At 58.5% G+C, this 12,882-nt stretch overlaps 1 protein-coding gene across 11 annotated transcripts in view; it reads left to right on the forward strand.

Annotated features, from left to right (window-relative positions):
* The window catches only part of PRRC2B (proline rich coiled-coil 2B), a 64,947-nt gene that overhangs the window by 40,466 nt on the left and 11,599 nt on the right, over positions 1 to 12,882 (forward strand). For 7 of the 11 annotated variants that reach the window (XM_049630486.1, XM_049630543.1, XM_049630521.1 and 4 more), the window contains 9 exons: positions 3,636 to 3,852; positions 4,501 to 6,564; positions 7,888 to 8,084; positions 8,671 to 8,816; positions 9,367 to 9,508; positions 11,260 to 11,342; positions 11,811 to 11,999; positions 12,144 to 12,341; positions 12,785 to 12,871. In XM_049630486.1, the coding sequence (XP_049486443.1) occupies positions 3,636 to 3,852; positions 4,501 to 6,564; positions 7,888 to 8,084; positions 8,671 to 8,816; positions 9,367 to 9,508; positions 11,260 to 11,342; positions 11,811 to 11,999; positions 12,144 to 12,341; positions 12,785 to 12,871 (3,323 nt within the window). The remainder of the gene's footprint in view (positions 1 to 3,635; positions 3,853 to 4,500; positions 6,565 to 7,887; positions 8,085 to 8,670; positions 8,817 to 9,366; positions 9,509 to 11,259; positions 11,343 to 11,810; positions 12,000 to 12,143; positions 12,342 to 12,784; positions 12,872 to 12,882) is intronic. The other 4 variants (XM_049630503.1, XM_049630513.1, XM_049630536.1 and 1 more) reach the window with 2 other exon arrangements.

Below are 12,882 nucleotides of genomic sequence, written 5' to 3' on the forward strand. Positions count from 1 at the left end.
CCCCCCCCCATCACTTACTAAGAGGTGCGTGAGAATCTCCCACTGTGACTGTAGGTGTGTTGAATCCCTAAGCCTGCCCGGCTTCACTCTGTCTGGAAGCAGACGGGTCTGGACTGATGTGTCTCGTTCTCCTTATCCTCACACAGCACTGTCCTCCTTAACTGTGCTGTCCACCTCTCCCGTCCACTGTGTCTGATACTGATGTCATCATTCCAGGTTTCTTTTGATGAAGATTCATTTGGTATCTTTTTACCATCCGCCTCCCTGAGCCCTTTTTTGCAGGGGGCGTTTGTAGGTACAAGACGCGTATGGTTTTACCCACCCTGAAAATCTGTGACTGCAGTCGCCAAGGTGCCTCTCTTTGGATTTGGGGCGATTATGATATTCGGATTTTCTGCGGTCCTACTTTATGCTTTCTGTTGATCCCGCCTTTCTTACTTTTCTTCTTCCTTTCTTTGGATCAAGTTTTCCTATGCTTCGGGTTGTTTTACTTCTGCGTGCTGTTTGTACTGTGTTAGTGGTTACGGGACGTTCTGAGACGTGCCTGTGACTGGCATAGGCTGATGGGCGTTCTCCCCCTTCAGCCGAGCTGGTTAGCTCATCAGTCTGCCTTCTGATTTCTCCCTCGAGTTTTAGTTCTCGTTTTGATGCCACCAAATCGGGCATTGCTTCTGCTGCTTCCTGCAGTCTGCTTCTGCGGACTCGCCTGTCCCTTCGCTCTTCCTTCCCGTGTGTTCCATCTGGGTGCGATACGCTTCTTTGTGAAGTACGTTCTGTCGAGTTCTTCGGGGACTTTTTCTGGCAGTAGGTTTTCTTGGCCTGAAGAAGCCTCTATGATACCCTTTCTCTAGCTGGGTGTAGAATTCTGGGTTGGCACGTCTCTCTTTCAGGACCAGGAAGGTAGTAGTCCACTTTCTTCTGGTTCTGTGGCTGCTCAGAGCGATTCGTTTCTGCGGAACCCACTCTGTGTTCTTTCTGGCTTCTTTGCAATCTCCTCTTTCCTCTGTGGTTTCGTCTCCCCGTGTTGTGTCCATTTTCTCTCTGCTTGTGTTCAATTTCTCTCTCTCTCTCTCTCTCTCTCTCTCTCTTTTTTAATTTATTGCCCAGTGAGTTTTTTCAGTGACTATATTTTTTATTATTGGACTTTTTTTTGTCAATTCTAGTGTGTGTGTGTCATGTTTTTCTTAAGGTTTTAATTCCTTTTTTATGCTTTTAATAACTTAAAACCTGATTTCCGGTATTTATTATTCTGTTATCTGAAGTTCTCAGGCAGGTAACCCTGTGGGCTCACTGTGGGCTAGTGGTGGGCAGCTTCCCACACATGCTGGGAATTTTGGATTGTGAGCTCATTTTCAACAGAGCTGTATTTGTTGTGGGGATCCGGTACGGCTCGAGTGGAGAGTCTGTCCTTCCAGTTATGTTTTCTCTTGCCTTCCTAGAACCCCTTGCTATTCTAACTTGGGAAAATTCTGGACCACTCTTGGGGAATGCATCTAAACCCTCCTCCCCACAACCTGCATGAAAGCCAGCACAGTTATACATTCCTAGCAGCAAACTATTTTTCCCTAACTGGCCCAGGCCAGGACACAAACTTAAGTTGTTTCCCTGTACTAAAGAGCGTGTGTGTGTGTGTGTGTGTGTGTTTGTGTGTGTGTGTGTGTATTTTAATATTTTTATTTGTTTATTTTGAGAGAGAGAGAGGGAGCCACCCATGTGAACAGGGAAGGGGCGGGGAGAGAGAAAGAATCTCAAGCAGGCTCCACACTGCCAGTGCAGAGCCTGATGTGGGGCTTGAACTCACGAACTGTGAGATCATGTCCTGAGCCAAAATCATGAGTCAGGCACTCAATCGACTGAGCCACCCGGGTGCCCCAAAAGAGCATAGATTTTTAAATCTGCCTTTGAATTGAGGGCCTCTGTCTTGAGCAGCTTCTCCTTGTGCAGAAAGCTCCATCCCCTGTGCTGCCGGGGGTCAGAGTCCAAGCCCATGGTTACTAGGACTGACAGGTGTATTCCCCTGCTCCCCTCCAGGAAGCACCGGCTTGTGGCGCTGGCCGGTGGCTGTGGTTTCAACTCCCTGGAGATTTCCCAATTGCTTGGGAACACAGCTCTGCAAGTGATATGTGTGATGACCTATTCTGCCCCGCGCGTTTGTGGTAGCAGGGTTTTCCAGGTAATAAGAGCTGTGAAAAGAAGCCAGTGTGCCTCATAATGAGTACTTAATGAGTGGTGTATAATTTCAGGGTTCCAGAGAGGGTCCCCACCGGCTGACTCACACTAACTTTATGTTGGAGTCACGTATCAGTGGCATTTGAAGAGGGCGCTCTAGAGCTGAAAGAAAGCTTTAACGCACCGGCCTAACGCAGAGCTGTTTTCTGGCCAGATTATCTCTGTGTAAAAGCCACACAAAATGTGTGTATGCTAATAAGCTCTGTGAAGAAAGTATCTGAAAAATCAGATCTTTTTCTGTCCACAGACTTAGGCCTGATGAGACGTTTAATTTCTGCACCACCTCCCTCCTCACTCTCCCCAGGTTGATGGACGTGGACAGATAGGCCACGGTGGCAGGGAGGGGGGTGGTGGCACACTTTCCCCTGGTAGCTTATGTCTGGAGGGACCGAGGTGTCCTCTGTGTCTTAATCACCTCAGGCCCGTTAAACAGTTTATTGTCATCTGTGCACCACCATTCACCGTATAAAAACGTGGAGTGTGGCAGTCAGTCCTAGGGCTAGAGATAAAAGGAACTGGGGCACCTGGCTGGCTTGTTCAGGAGAGCATCTGACTCTAAATGGTCTAAGGGTTGTGGGTTTGAGCCCCATGTTGGGTGTAGAGATTACTTAAAAATAAAATCTTTTTAAAAATAAATAAATAAAGGAACCGATGGGGGCACCTGGGTGGCTCAGTCGGTTAAGCGTCCGACTTCGGCTGAGGTCACGATCTCATAGTTAGTGAGTTCAAGCCCCGTGTCGGGCTCTGTGCTGACGGCTCAGAGCCTGGAGCCTGCTTCGGATTCTGTGTCTCCCCCTCTCTGTACCCCTCCCCTGCTTGTGCACTCTCTTTCTTTGTCTCTCTCTCTCTCTGAAATATAAGTAAACATTAAAAAAAAAAAACAAAGCTGACACCAGAATCCCTTCCTAAGGCTTGCTGCTCGGGGTTTGAAGCCTGCAGACGGCAGCTCTTGGTCCGTGTGCCTCTTGGCCACACGGCTGGTCTTCCTCGCGCCTGGGCAGGAGACCTCAGCGTCCCTGCTCACACACAGACCCTCGTGGCCGACGGGTTGACCTCTCTAGCCTTTTGCTGACATGATGGGCTCTCTAGTTAGATATTTCCAGTTTCCATTTGCCAGTTTGAGGCACTCTTCAGCATGGGGTCCTGAACCTGGAGCTCAGGTTGGACTTCACAGGTCTTAGAATGGATCCGTAGACCCCTCCCGTCGCGTGCTCGTGCGCCTTCAGAGGTTCCGTGTTGAGAGAACACGGAGGGCTCGGCGATGGCGAGCAGGTGGGGTGCTGTGTCCGCCTGATAGGGTAACTGGTAACTACGGTCTCCCTCGGGCCTTGGGTTGCCCCCGAGGTCGGAGTGCGGCTCTCTGCGCTGGCTGATGCAGGGTGATTCTTTGCCTGTGCCTCCTTCAGGACTGATGAAACCCATGATGCCCCAAGACTCCCTCGGTGGGACTGGCTGTCGCTCTGAGGACCAGAACTGCGTGCCCCCGCTGCAAGAAAGGAAAGTGGCCGCCCTCGATCCGGCCCCCGTGTGGAGCCCAGAGGGCTACATGGCGTTGCAGAGCAAAGGCTACTCGCTTCCGCAGCCGAAATCAAACGACGCTTTGGCCGTGGACATGCATGTCAGGTGAGCTGGAACTCCGCCCTCCTGGCCTGCGAGTGAAGGCAGGATGTCCAAATCCTGCTCGTGCGGGGCTCCGGGAGGGGGCGCTGTCCCCACAGGCAGTGTCTTCCGTGGACGGGGAGTACGAGGAGGTTTGCTGGAACGCTTTTGTGTGAGAGGCGCTCACCTGCCGGCGGGGCTGACGGCCGAGGAGAGGTCCTGGGTCAGAGGCAGATCTGCTGAACCTTGGGTCAGGGCGAGGGGTGGGGTCTGGCGGGGCCACGTGCCCGGGTCGTGGCTCCTTCCTGTCCAAGTGGAGCAAGCTGGCCCTGCTGGCCCAGGGCCCCAGACTCTCCGTGGACTCCCAGGCTCCAGCTTGTCGCTTGAACCAGAGGATCCCCAGCTGCTACGCCTCCAGGTGGCACGCTGAGTCCACCAGCAGCCCCCGCACTCTTCACTCTGGACTCCAGGGGCCGCCGACCAATCCACGGCCCAGCAGCTCTGAGACGTGTTTAAAGCTAGAGCAAATGTTGGTGCTTATGTTTTTTTTCTTTTTCATTTTCTTTTTAAAAAAGATTTTTTTTTTCTTTTTAAAACTAAGCTCTGTGTTCAGCATGGAAACCAGGAACCAAGCTCCAATCACATTGACTGATTTTTCTGGTTCCTTTTCAGGAATGAAAGCTCTTACTCTGCCCCCCACGGAAGGTCAGGGGGTGTAGGTGCCCAGCGCGATCTCCTTGAGGAGAGAGGGGAGGAGTTCTTGAGTGCTTTTGACAAGAAGGCCCCAGCAGACTTTGACAGCTGTGTCTCTTCTCAAAGAATAGGCCAGGAGCTTTTGTTTCCACCCCAAGAAAATGTTCAGGAAGCGGGTGCTCCTGGGGGTCACAGCCCAGACCTCAGGTGTTCCCCACTGGAGCCCGACTTTGCCCCCGCGGAGAAAAAGCCAGAGTATAGCAGTTGGGACGTTAGCCACCCGCCAGAGTCCACGGACACGGCCAGCGGCATCGAGAAGGGGACACCCCGGGAGGAGCCACCCTTTAACGTCTCCTCCTGGGAGAAGGACGGGAGCCCCAACAAGCAGCCGTCCCTGGAGCCCGAGTGGACTGCCGAGCCCCGGGGCCCCGGCAGCCAGCACCAGGAGCAGACCAGCAGGACGCGGAGGTCGGGACCCATCAAGAAGCCCGTCCTGAAAGCCCTCAAGGTGGAGGACAAGGAGAAGGAACTGGAGAAGGTTAAGCAGGAGCTGGGGGAGGAGAGCGCCCGCGTGGCCAAGGAGAGGGGGCCGGCTCGCAAGGCGGAGAAGGACGAGGATGAAGAGAACGACCCCGCGCTGGCCAACTCCTCCCCCTCCCCCTTGGAGGACCAGGGCCCTGCCCGTGCTAGTGTGGGCCGCGAGGCCAGCAGGTGTGACGAGGACGAGAAGCCGGCCAGGGCCTGGGAGGGCAGACCCCCCCGGGAGTCCAGTGACACGCCCGCGACAAAGAGGAACAATTGGATCTTTATCGACGAGGAGCAAGCTTTCGGGGGCCGAGGGCAGGCCCGGGGCCGCGGCCGTGGCTTCCGAGAGTTCACCTTCCGAGGGCGGCCGGCGGGCGGTGGCCCAGGCCTCTGCGGTGGGGGGGTGCTCGGGGCGCGGGGCGTCTACGGCGGCGGCCAGAGGAGTGGCCGCGGCCGGGGGCTGCGGGACTTTGGCCAGCCGGAGGACTTCCCCAGGGCCAAGCCGCGACGGCGCATCGCCAGCGAGACGCACAGCGAGGGCTCTGAGTACGAAGAGCTTCCCAAGCGGCGGCGGCAGCGAGGCTCGGAGAACGGGAGCGAGGGCTCGCTCCTGGAGCGGGAGGGCAGCACCCTGAGGAGGGGCGACTTCAGGGACTCCTGGCGCTCCACCAAGGCATGCTCCGAGGACCACGGCGGCCCGGAGGCCAAGAGCCGAGGCCCTCGCGCCTTCGGCCGGGCGCTCCCTCCCCGGCTGAGCAGCTGCGGCTACGGCCGGAGAACCTTTGTGTCCAAAGAGGCCGCCCACTGGCAGAGCAAGGGCCCGGGAGCCTCCTGGCAGGAGTACAGCTCCCCAGACACGTGCGGGTCCCGGCGACCCGCAGACAGAGACTGTGTCCCTGACGCCTACAGACATTCTGACTTGCTTGGCGCCAGGGCCTTCGAGGACGGCCGCCTGGAGGACAAGAGGCCCTTCTTCCCCGATGAGCACGCGGCCGATTCGGAAGGCGCCGAGAACCGGCCCTTCCGGAGAAGGCGCCCCCCGCGTCAGGACAAGCCCCCTCGCTTCCGGCGCCTCCGGCAGGAGCGGGAGTCCCTGGGCCTGTGGGGGCCGGAGGAGGAGCCGCACCTCTTGGCGGGGCCGTGGCCGGGCCGGCCCAAGCTCTGCCCCGGGGACAAGAGCGGGTCCCCCGAGCTCTCGTACCAGAACTCGTCCGATCACGCCAACGAGGAGTGGGAGACGGCTTCCGAGAGCAGTGACTTCAGCGAGCGGCGGGAGCGGCGCGAGGGCCCGGGGGCCGAGCCCGACCCGCAGGCGGACGGCAGCCTGCCCGGGGCCGCCGCGGGTGAGAAGAAGGAGCTGGCCAAGAGGAGCTTCTCCAGCCAGAGGCCCCTGGCCGACAGGCAGAGCCGAAAGCTGGAGCCGGGGGGGTTTGGGGACAAGTCCATTAGGCCAGGTGGTGGTGACGCCTCTCCCCGTTATGACAGCCAACAGAATGGGACGCCTTTGAAAGCCAAAAGGTAAAACGCAGACCGAACCCCAGGCTCTTCTCTGTTGCTGTTCTGTTACCAAGCCTGTCGTTGTAAGCAGCACCCATGCATGCATGCCCTGCCGTGTGTCCGGCGCCCCGACTCCGTCCCTCTGTCGTCCTCCAGGAGGGCCGCTGCCCACCCGGGCCGTTGTGTGTGGGCGTCTCCATCACTCGCTCTCACACTGCTTGTCTGCCTCTCTCGTGGCATGTTGTTGTCGTTGTTGTTGTTGTGGCTTGAAAACCGAAACCCAGAGCCCCAGCCCGTTGGTCCTCGAGCGGTGGCTGCCCCGGCACCCGTCAGGAGAGCTCAGCCTCCATAAGTACCCTTTGCCGCCCCGCCGAGGGGGACGCTTCCTGTGCACGGTGCCGGTCCCCCAGATTCCTCTGCCCCTGGACTGCTCTCCCCCCCGCGTCCTGCTGGGCCATCTAGCCTCCTGGTCCTGTAGGGACAGCTCTTCCCAAGTGGCTCTGCCTCTTGGCCGTGAGGAGATGCGGCTCCGTTTCAGGGATTGACCACCTCCTGGTGGGAAGAGCCAGGCAGTGGCAAAAGCAGGTGAGCTGCCTGAGGCCCTGTGAGCGTCTCTCAGGGGATCTGGAGGCTTCCAGGTGGCTCAGGTTTGTGTGGCTCATTGCCTGCAGGCTGCCTGGAATCCGGGAGAGGGGAGAGCCCGTGCAGAGACTCACTCGTGCAGCCTGTTTTTCTGATCCATGCCTCCGCCTGAGGAAGGCCACTTCCTACCTCCCAGTCTCCTGAGAATCCGGGGCCAGAAACCTGGGGGCCAGAAACCTGGATTGGAATCCACTCAGCCCCAAAGAAGGAGCCCTAGGGGAATGCTGAGCTTTCCAGGTGTTGGGCTGGCCTAGCTTTCCAGGCCCCAGCTGCTGACACGGGGCTTTGCTTCTGACTTCTGCTGAGAGCCTTGTTGTGCGGCCTGGCCCGGCTCCTTGACTCCCTGGTCAGTCTCCTGTGTCAGGAGCGGTAAGGGCTGTGGCCCTGCTCTGGGCGTTCCCCTTCGTTCTTTCCTGTCTGCAGCCCTGCTGAGTTGGGCACGCAGTGGGAAAGAACCGAGGCACTGAGCCCTGGAAGGGGTCAGAGAAGAGCAGTTGTCCCCGTGAGCCGGCAGAGCCACCGCAGCAGTGTGGCCGTAGGAGGGCTGCCGCCGGGGAGCAGCTTCGACTGCGCAGAGGGGGCGCGCTGTAGGTCAGGGCCCTGTGTCCACGTGCGTGCCGTGTGCACATGCTGATCGTCCCTTTCTCTCCTTCCCCAGCCTCTGGCCGCTTCCGAGCTAACACGGTTCCTCCTTCTTCCTAGGTCCCCAGATGAGGCCTTGCCCGCGGGTCTCGGTTGCAGCAGTGGGAGCAGCCACTACGTGCTGGAGCGGGTGGCCCACGGTGCCTCTGACATCCCCGAGGCCTCCTGTGAGACGGCGGAGGAGGCGGCCAAGCTGGTTGCTCAGAGGGCGGGCGAACAGGGAGAGACCATGAAACAGTTTGACCTGAACTATGGAAGTGAGTCTGTCCCCTCACATCTTCAGGCTCCTCAAAACCGAGGGCCACGGTGGCTTTCGAGGGTCGCTGGGTTTGCCCATCTGTTCTCTGGACATCGTGGCCTCTGGGCAGGTGGTGGGCCAAGTTCCAGGGCGACGCTGGTGAGCCGAACGGATATGGTTCCTGCCCTCCTGCTGCTCACAGCCTTGCCACCCCCCGTAGCAGCCCCGGTGCCCCAGTTTTACAGAGGGGGACCCCGAGGCCTAGCGAGGTTGTGTGGTGTGTCCAGGGTCACGCGGCTGGCTGGTACCAGAGCAGAGACTTTGGTCACCAGCGTCTTTTCTTAAACTGTAGTGTTAACTGGCGTCTGCTGTGTGAGACGACCATGTGCCGAGGAGGTCTGGGGCGGGGGGGGGGGGGGGAGAGAAGGGACCCTTTCAGGATTTCCATAGACTCCATGTACAGTCTGCTCCTTGGAGGCATCAGGCCTGGTGCCGCCCAACCTTCGGAGCTGAGCTGTCCTTAGATATGAGAAACCGGTAGGGTTGGGTTATTCTTTCTTCCGATGAATGGAGACACTGTCCCTTCTTGTGAAATCTGGGTTCAGATTCCATCATTGAAAACTGCGGATCCAGCCCTGGGGAGGAGAGTGAGGTGGGCCCCATGGCGGGCGAAGGCTTCATTGAGGTCCTGACCAAGAAGCAGCGCCGTCTGCTGGAAGAAGAGAGGAGGAAGAAGGAGCAGGCCGTGCAGGTAGGGGGTGTGGGGTGGAGGGCAGGCCGGCACAGAGAAACCCAGAGCGAGGAGAGAGAGTTCTGAATCAGGCCCAAGCTAGAAGAGGGGAAGGCGGGCACAGCAGCGTGCTTGTGCCCCCGACATCCACCAACCCTGTTGTCGTGTGGGAGTAGGTGATGTTAGCCCAGTGCTTGGAGAAGGTGACTCATCCCAGGTGACAGCAGGACGCAGACCTCCCTCAGGCCCCCCAGGCCCTCCTCCTCCCACCACTCCAGCCTGTGTGGGATGAGATTCGTCACCCAGGGCGTCTCGAGGGCCGGGGACCCTGTATTGGAACTGCAGTCAGGCATGGACCCTGCACCCTTGGCCTCTGCAGCCTGCGTGCACCGGCCTGTCGCCCATCCCGGGGATGGTGTGGTTGGCCTTGCCATTCACCCGTGGCCGAGGCCTTGAGATGCCAGCGTTCCTGCACCCCTGGGGCAGTTTCCCGTGGTGTGGTTCTGGCGGGGAGAACTCGTGCTTCACGCCTCACGTCTGGGCCGGACAGCGTCACCTCTTTTCTCCTTAGGTGCCTGTCAAGGGTCGAGGTCTTTCCTCCCGTATTCCTCCTCGGTTTGCTAAAAAGCAGAACAACTTGTGCCTGGAGCAGGGTGATGTGACCGTGCCTGGCAGCAGCCTGGGCACAGAGATCTGGGAGAGCAGCGGCCAGGGTAAGAGTTGGGTGCTTGGGCTCAGCTGCTTGGTCCACGGCTGTCCCCAGGGCAGGGGGTCTCTTCTCTGGGAGCGTCCTGCTTTGGGGCTGTGCATGCCTGTGGGGTTTGCCTGTCTCCTGCCTCCTCTCCGGAGCCACGGTGTCAGATACCGTCTCGGCACCACCGGCAGCCCCTGAACAGCTGGAAACTCCCCCGCCTGCGATTTGGGGCAAGAGCACACCATTCCTTGCGTCCACTGATCTGGACAAGGGAGGCCCCGTCCCTGCCCGGCTCCGGTCACGGGGGGAGTTGGCTCGACTCCTTTGCCCCTGTCAGGCACCCAAGAAACTCAGCTTGTGGAGGAGCACCAGGTGACCGCCAGGGAGGAGGAGCGGGTCCGAAGCTTTCCTGTCTGTGCCACGTGCCGGCCCTGACGCCGGGCGCTCCTGGCCGCTCCTCCTCATGCTCTCCTGAGCCAGACAGGCTTGAGACCAAAGTGAGGAGACCTCACTTTTTGGAAAATTTATTTTCCTGAACTTAAAAAAAAACAAAAAAAAAAATTCAAACCCAATGCCCTTTTTTTTTTGGTAACTCTTCGTTTTAAAATACAAAAACAATTTTTTTTTTTTTTTAGCGTTTGTTTTTGAGGGAGGGCACGAGTCAGAGGGGGGCAGAGAGGGGGACAGAGGACCAGAAGCAGGCTCTGCGTTGACAGCGTGAGCCGGACGTGGGGCTTGAACTCACGAGCTGTGAGATCATGACCTGCGCCGAAGTCGGACGCCCGACCGACCGAGCCACCCAGGTGTTCCTGAGATACAAAACCATGTTAATCGAGCAGATTCTTCATTAATGCCTGCTTGAGGCAGAGCCCTGGAGAGTACACAGGTGAAGAAAAGCATGATGCTTCACAGGGGAGCCTAGAGAAATTATCCATTTCCGGTGTGTTAAACAAAGTAGCCGAGGACCCTGGAGTGCAGTGACGTGACCCCAGAGCCACATGACAGACACTCAAAATTCTGGGTCCTAGGTGTTGATTCTTTGAATCTTCCCTCCTGGCCTGTCACGTTCCGGGCTAAAACCTAGGTTCCAACACGTTACAAATAACACTGGACGACGTTCAACTGTGATTCAAAGTATGATCTTCTCTTCATAAAATATGGCTGTGAGTTGATTTGGTAGCACACGTGAGCAGGGTATCACACTCCGAGTGTCCTCAGATAACCTCCCAGGTTGTCGCTCGGAGCAGGCTGGACGCCAGCCCCTGCCCTCGGGCCTTTACCGCCAGGACCCGCCTCACCGGCCGCTCAGCCCGGGGGCGCGCGCACGGCTTCAGAGGGCCCCTGGCTCTGAAAATAGCACGTCGGGTTTGCGTACATACGCAGGCTCTGCGGCTTTGGTGGGAGTCCTGGAGTGGTCCTCGAGCTAACAGAGGTTGAGTAGTACCAGCCTAGATCCTCGAGAGACTCTGTGAAGCTGCCAGGCTCGTAGAAATGAACAGTCGGCTTAAGATTAAGACCACGTCAGTACACGGAGTAGCGGTACAGCTTTCTCACGGATGTGAACGAGAAGTTGCTGGCGTGCCTTCCAGAGCAAGTAGCAGATGAAGTAAAGGGAAGCACGCTTCTTGGAGTGTGAGGATGTTGGGAAGTCGGGTGAAGCTACCAGAGCAGCTCCAGTGCCCTGCATGGGGCAGGAGAGCTGGGAGGGGCTGTGCCAGCCAGGCGGTTCCCCTGCGCGGCCCTGACTCTCTGTCTTGCACCCTCGGGCAGCCCTCCCCGTCCAGGCCCCGGCCAGCGACTCCTGGACTAAAGCCGCAACTGCCTTCAACAGCGCCGAGCCTGGCTCCGCCGAGGTGAGTGACCACTGAGCCGCCCGCGGGCAGCGCGCGAGCCCGCCGCCCCCACGGCCGGCTCGTCCTGGGCCTCGTGCACCCTTGCCCAGCCCAGCTCTTCCTCGCCGAGCCGATGAGCCCGGCCCAGAGCCTGATTCCACCGGCCCTGGCTTGGCGCTGGTCTTTGTTCCTGACTTCTGGGGAGGGTGGGCGACCGGGCCCGTGGTGGCAGTCAGGCCCTGTCTGACCTGGCCACAAGGGAATGAGCCTGGCGGCCCCATCCCTGGCGCCCATTGCATATCGTGGTTTTTTTTTATCGCGTCTTCAGTTGCTGGGTACTGTTGGCGGGTCAGGGCCCAAGTCAGGACGGGGCTAAAGAGGACAGGCTTACGGGGGTGTGTCTCAGCCACGCACTTGGTCCCACTTCCTGGGCAGTCCCGTGTTGGAGTTTGGGGGTCAGGGTTCTCACCCGTTTTGTGCCTTGCACAGCAGGGTTTTAAGAGCAGCCAGGGGGATAGCGGCGTTGACCTGAGCGCCGAGTCTCGGGAGTCGTCTGCAACATCCTCCCAGCGCAGCTCCCCGTATGGCACTCTGAAGCCGGAGGACATGAACGGGCCTGGCCTGGAGCCCAAGGCTGACGGCCACAAGGAGCAGGCCCAGAAGCAGCCCGAGCCAAAGGTCAGCTGGAAGTCCCTCCACGGAGGCCTGGGCCGGGGCAGGGGACTGCCGTCCCTGGTCTTCTCCCCTCTTCCTGGTGCTCAGAAGCTGGGGACTGGGGTCCTTCCAGCCCGTGTTTCTCAGCATCTCTGGTTTTCTATCAAGGACTCGGATCAAGGCTCAGGACAGAGCAAGGAGCACAGACCGGGACCCATTGGCAATGAGCGCTCTCTGAAAAACAGGAAGGGCTCAGAGGGGGCCGAGCGGCTGCAGGGAGCCGTCGTCCCGCCCGTTAACGGGGTGGAGATTCACGTGGACTCTGTGCTGCCGGTGCCGCCCATTGAATTTGGAGTCAATCCAAAAGTGAGGCTTGGATGTGTTTCTTTCCCACCCCCCAACCCCCCTCACAAGTCCCCCGTGGTTTTGAACTTGGAGAGGGAGGGGAGGTGCTGAGACGGGGCCGTCACCTAGAAAGAGCCGGGGGACAGAAGCTGAGCAGGTCTCTGGGGGAGTGTGTCAGCCTGCAGGATGAGGCAGGTGCCACTGAGCTGCCTTCTAGATTATTCTGACACCAGCCAGGTTCTCAGGCTGGGCAGACCAGTGATCTTCACTGTCTCTTTCGGGATTGGCCAGTGGGCACAGGCAGGGAGCACGGAGGGAGGGTCACGGGGTGGCGTCCTTTTTTGGGTGCTATCTGGTGGACGCTGCCCACTAGATTTCTTGAGTCTTGGAGACTGGATCGAATTAATGTGTGCCTCTTCTGAAAAGCGGGCAGATGATTTCAGTGAGCTCTTCCTTCTCTTCAGGACTCGGATTTCAGCTTGCCACCTGGCTCTGCCTCTGGGCCCGCAGGGAATCCCGTCGTCAAACTTCAGGATGCCTTGGCCAGTAACGTGAGTGTGTG

The sequence above is a fragment of the Panthera uncia genome, chromosome D4 (genome assembly GCF_023721935.1).
Source record: "Panthera uncia isolate 11264 chromosome D4, Puncia_PCG_1.0, whole genome shotgun sequence".
NCBI lineage: Eukaryota > Metazoa > Chordata > Mammalia > Carnivora > Felidae > Panthera > Panthera uncia.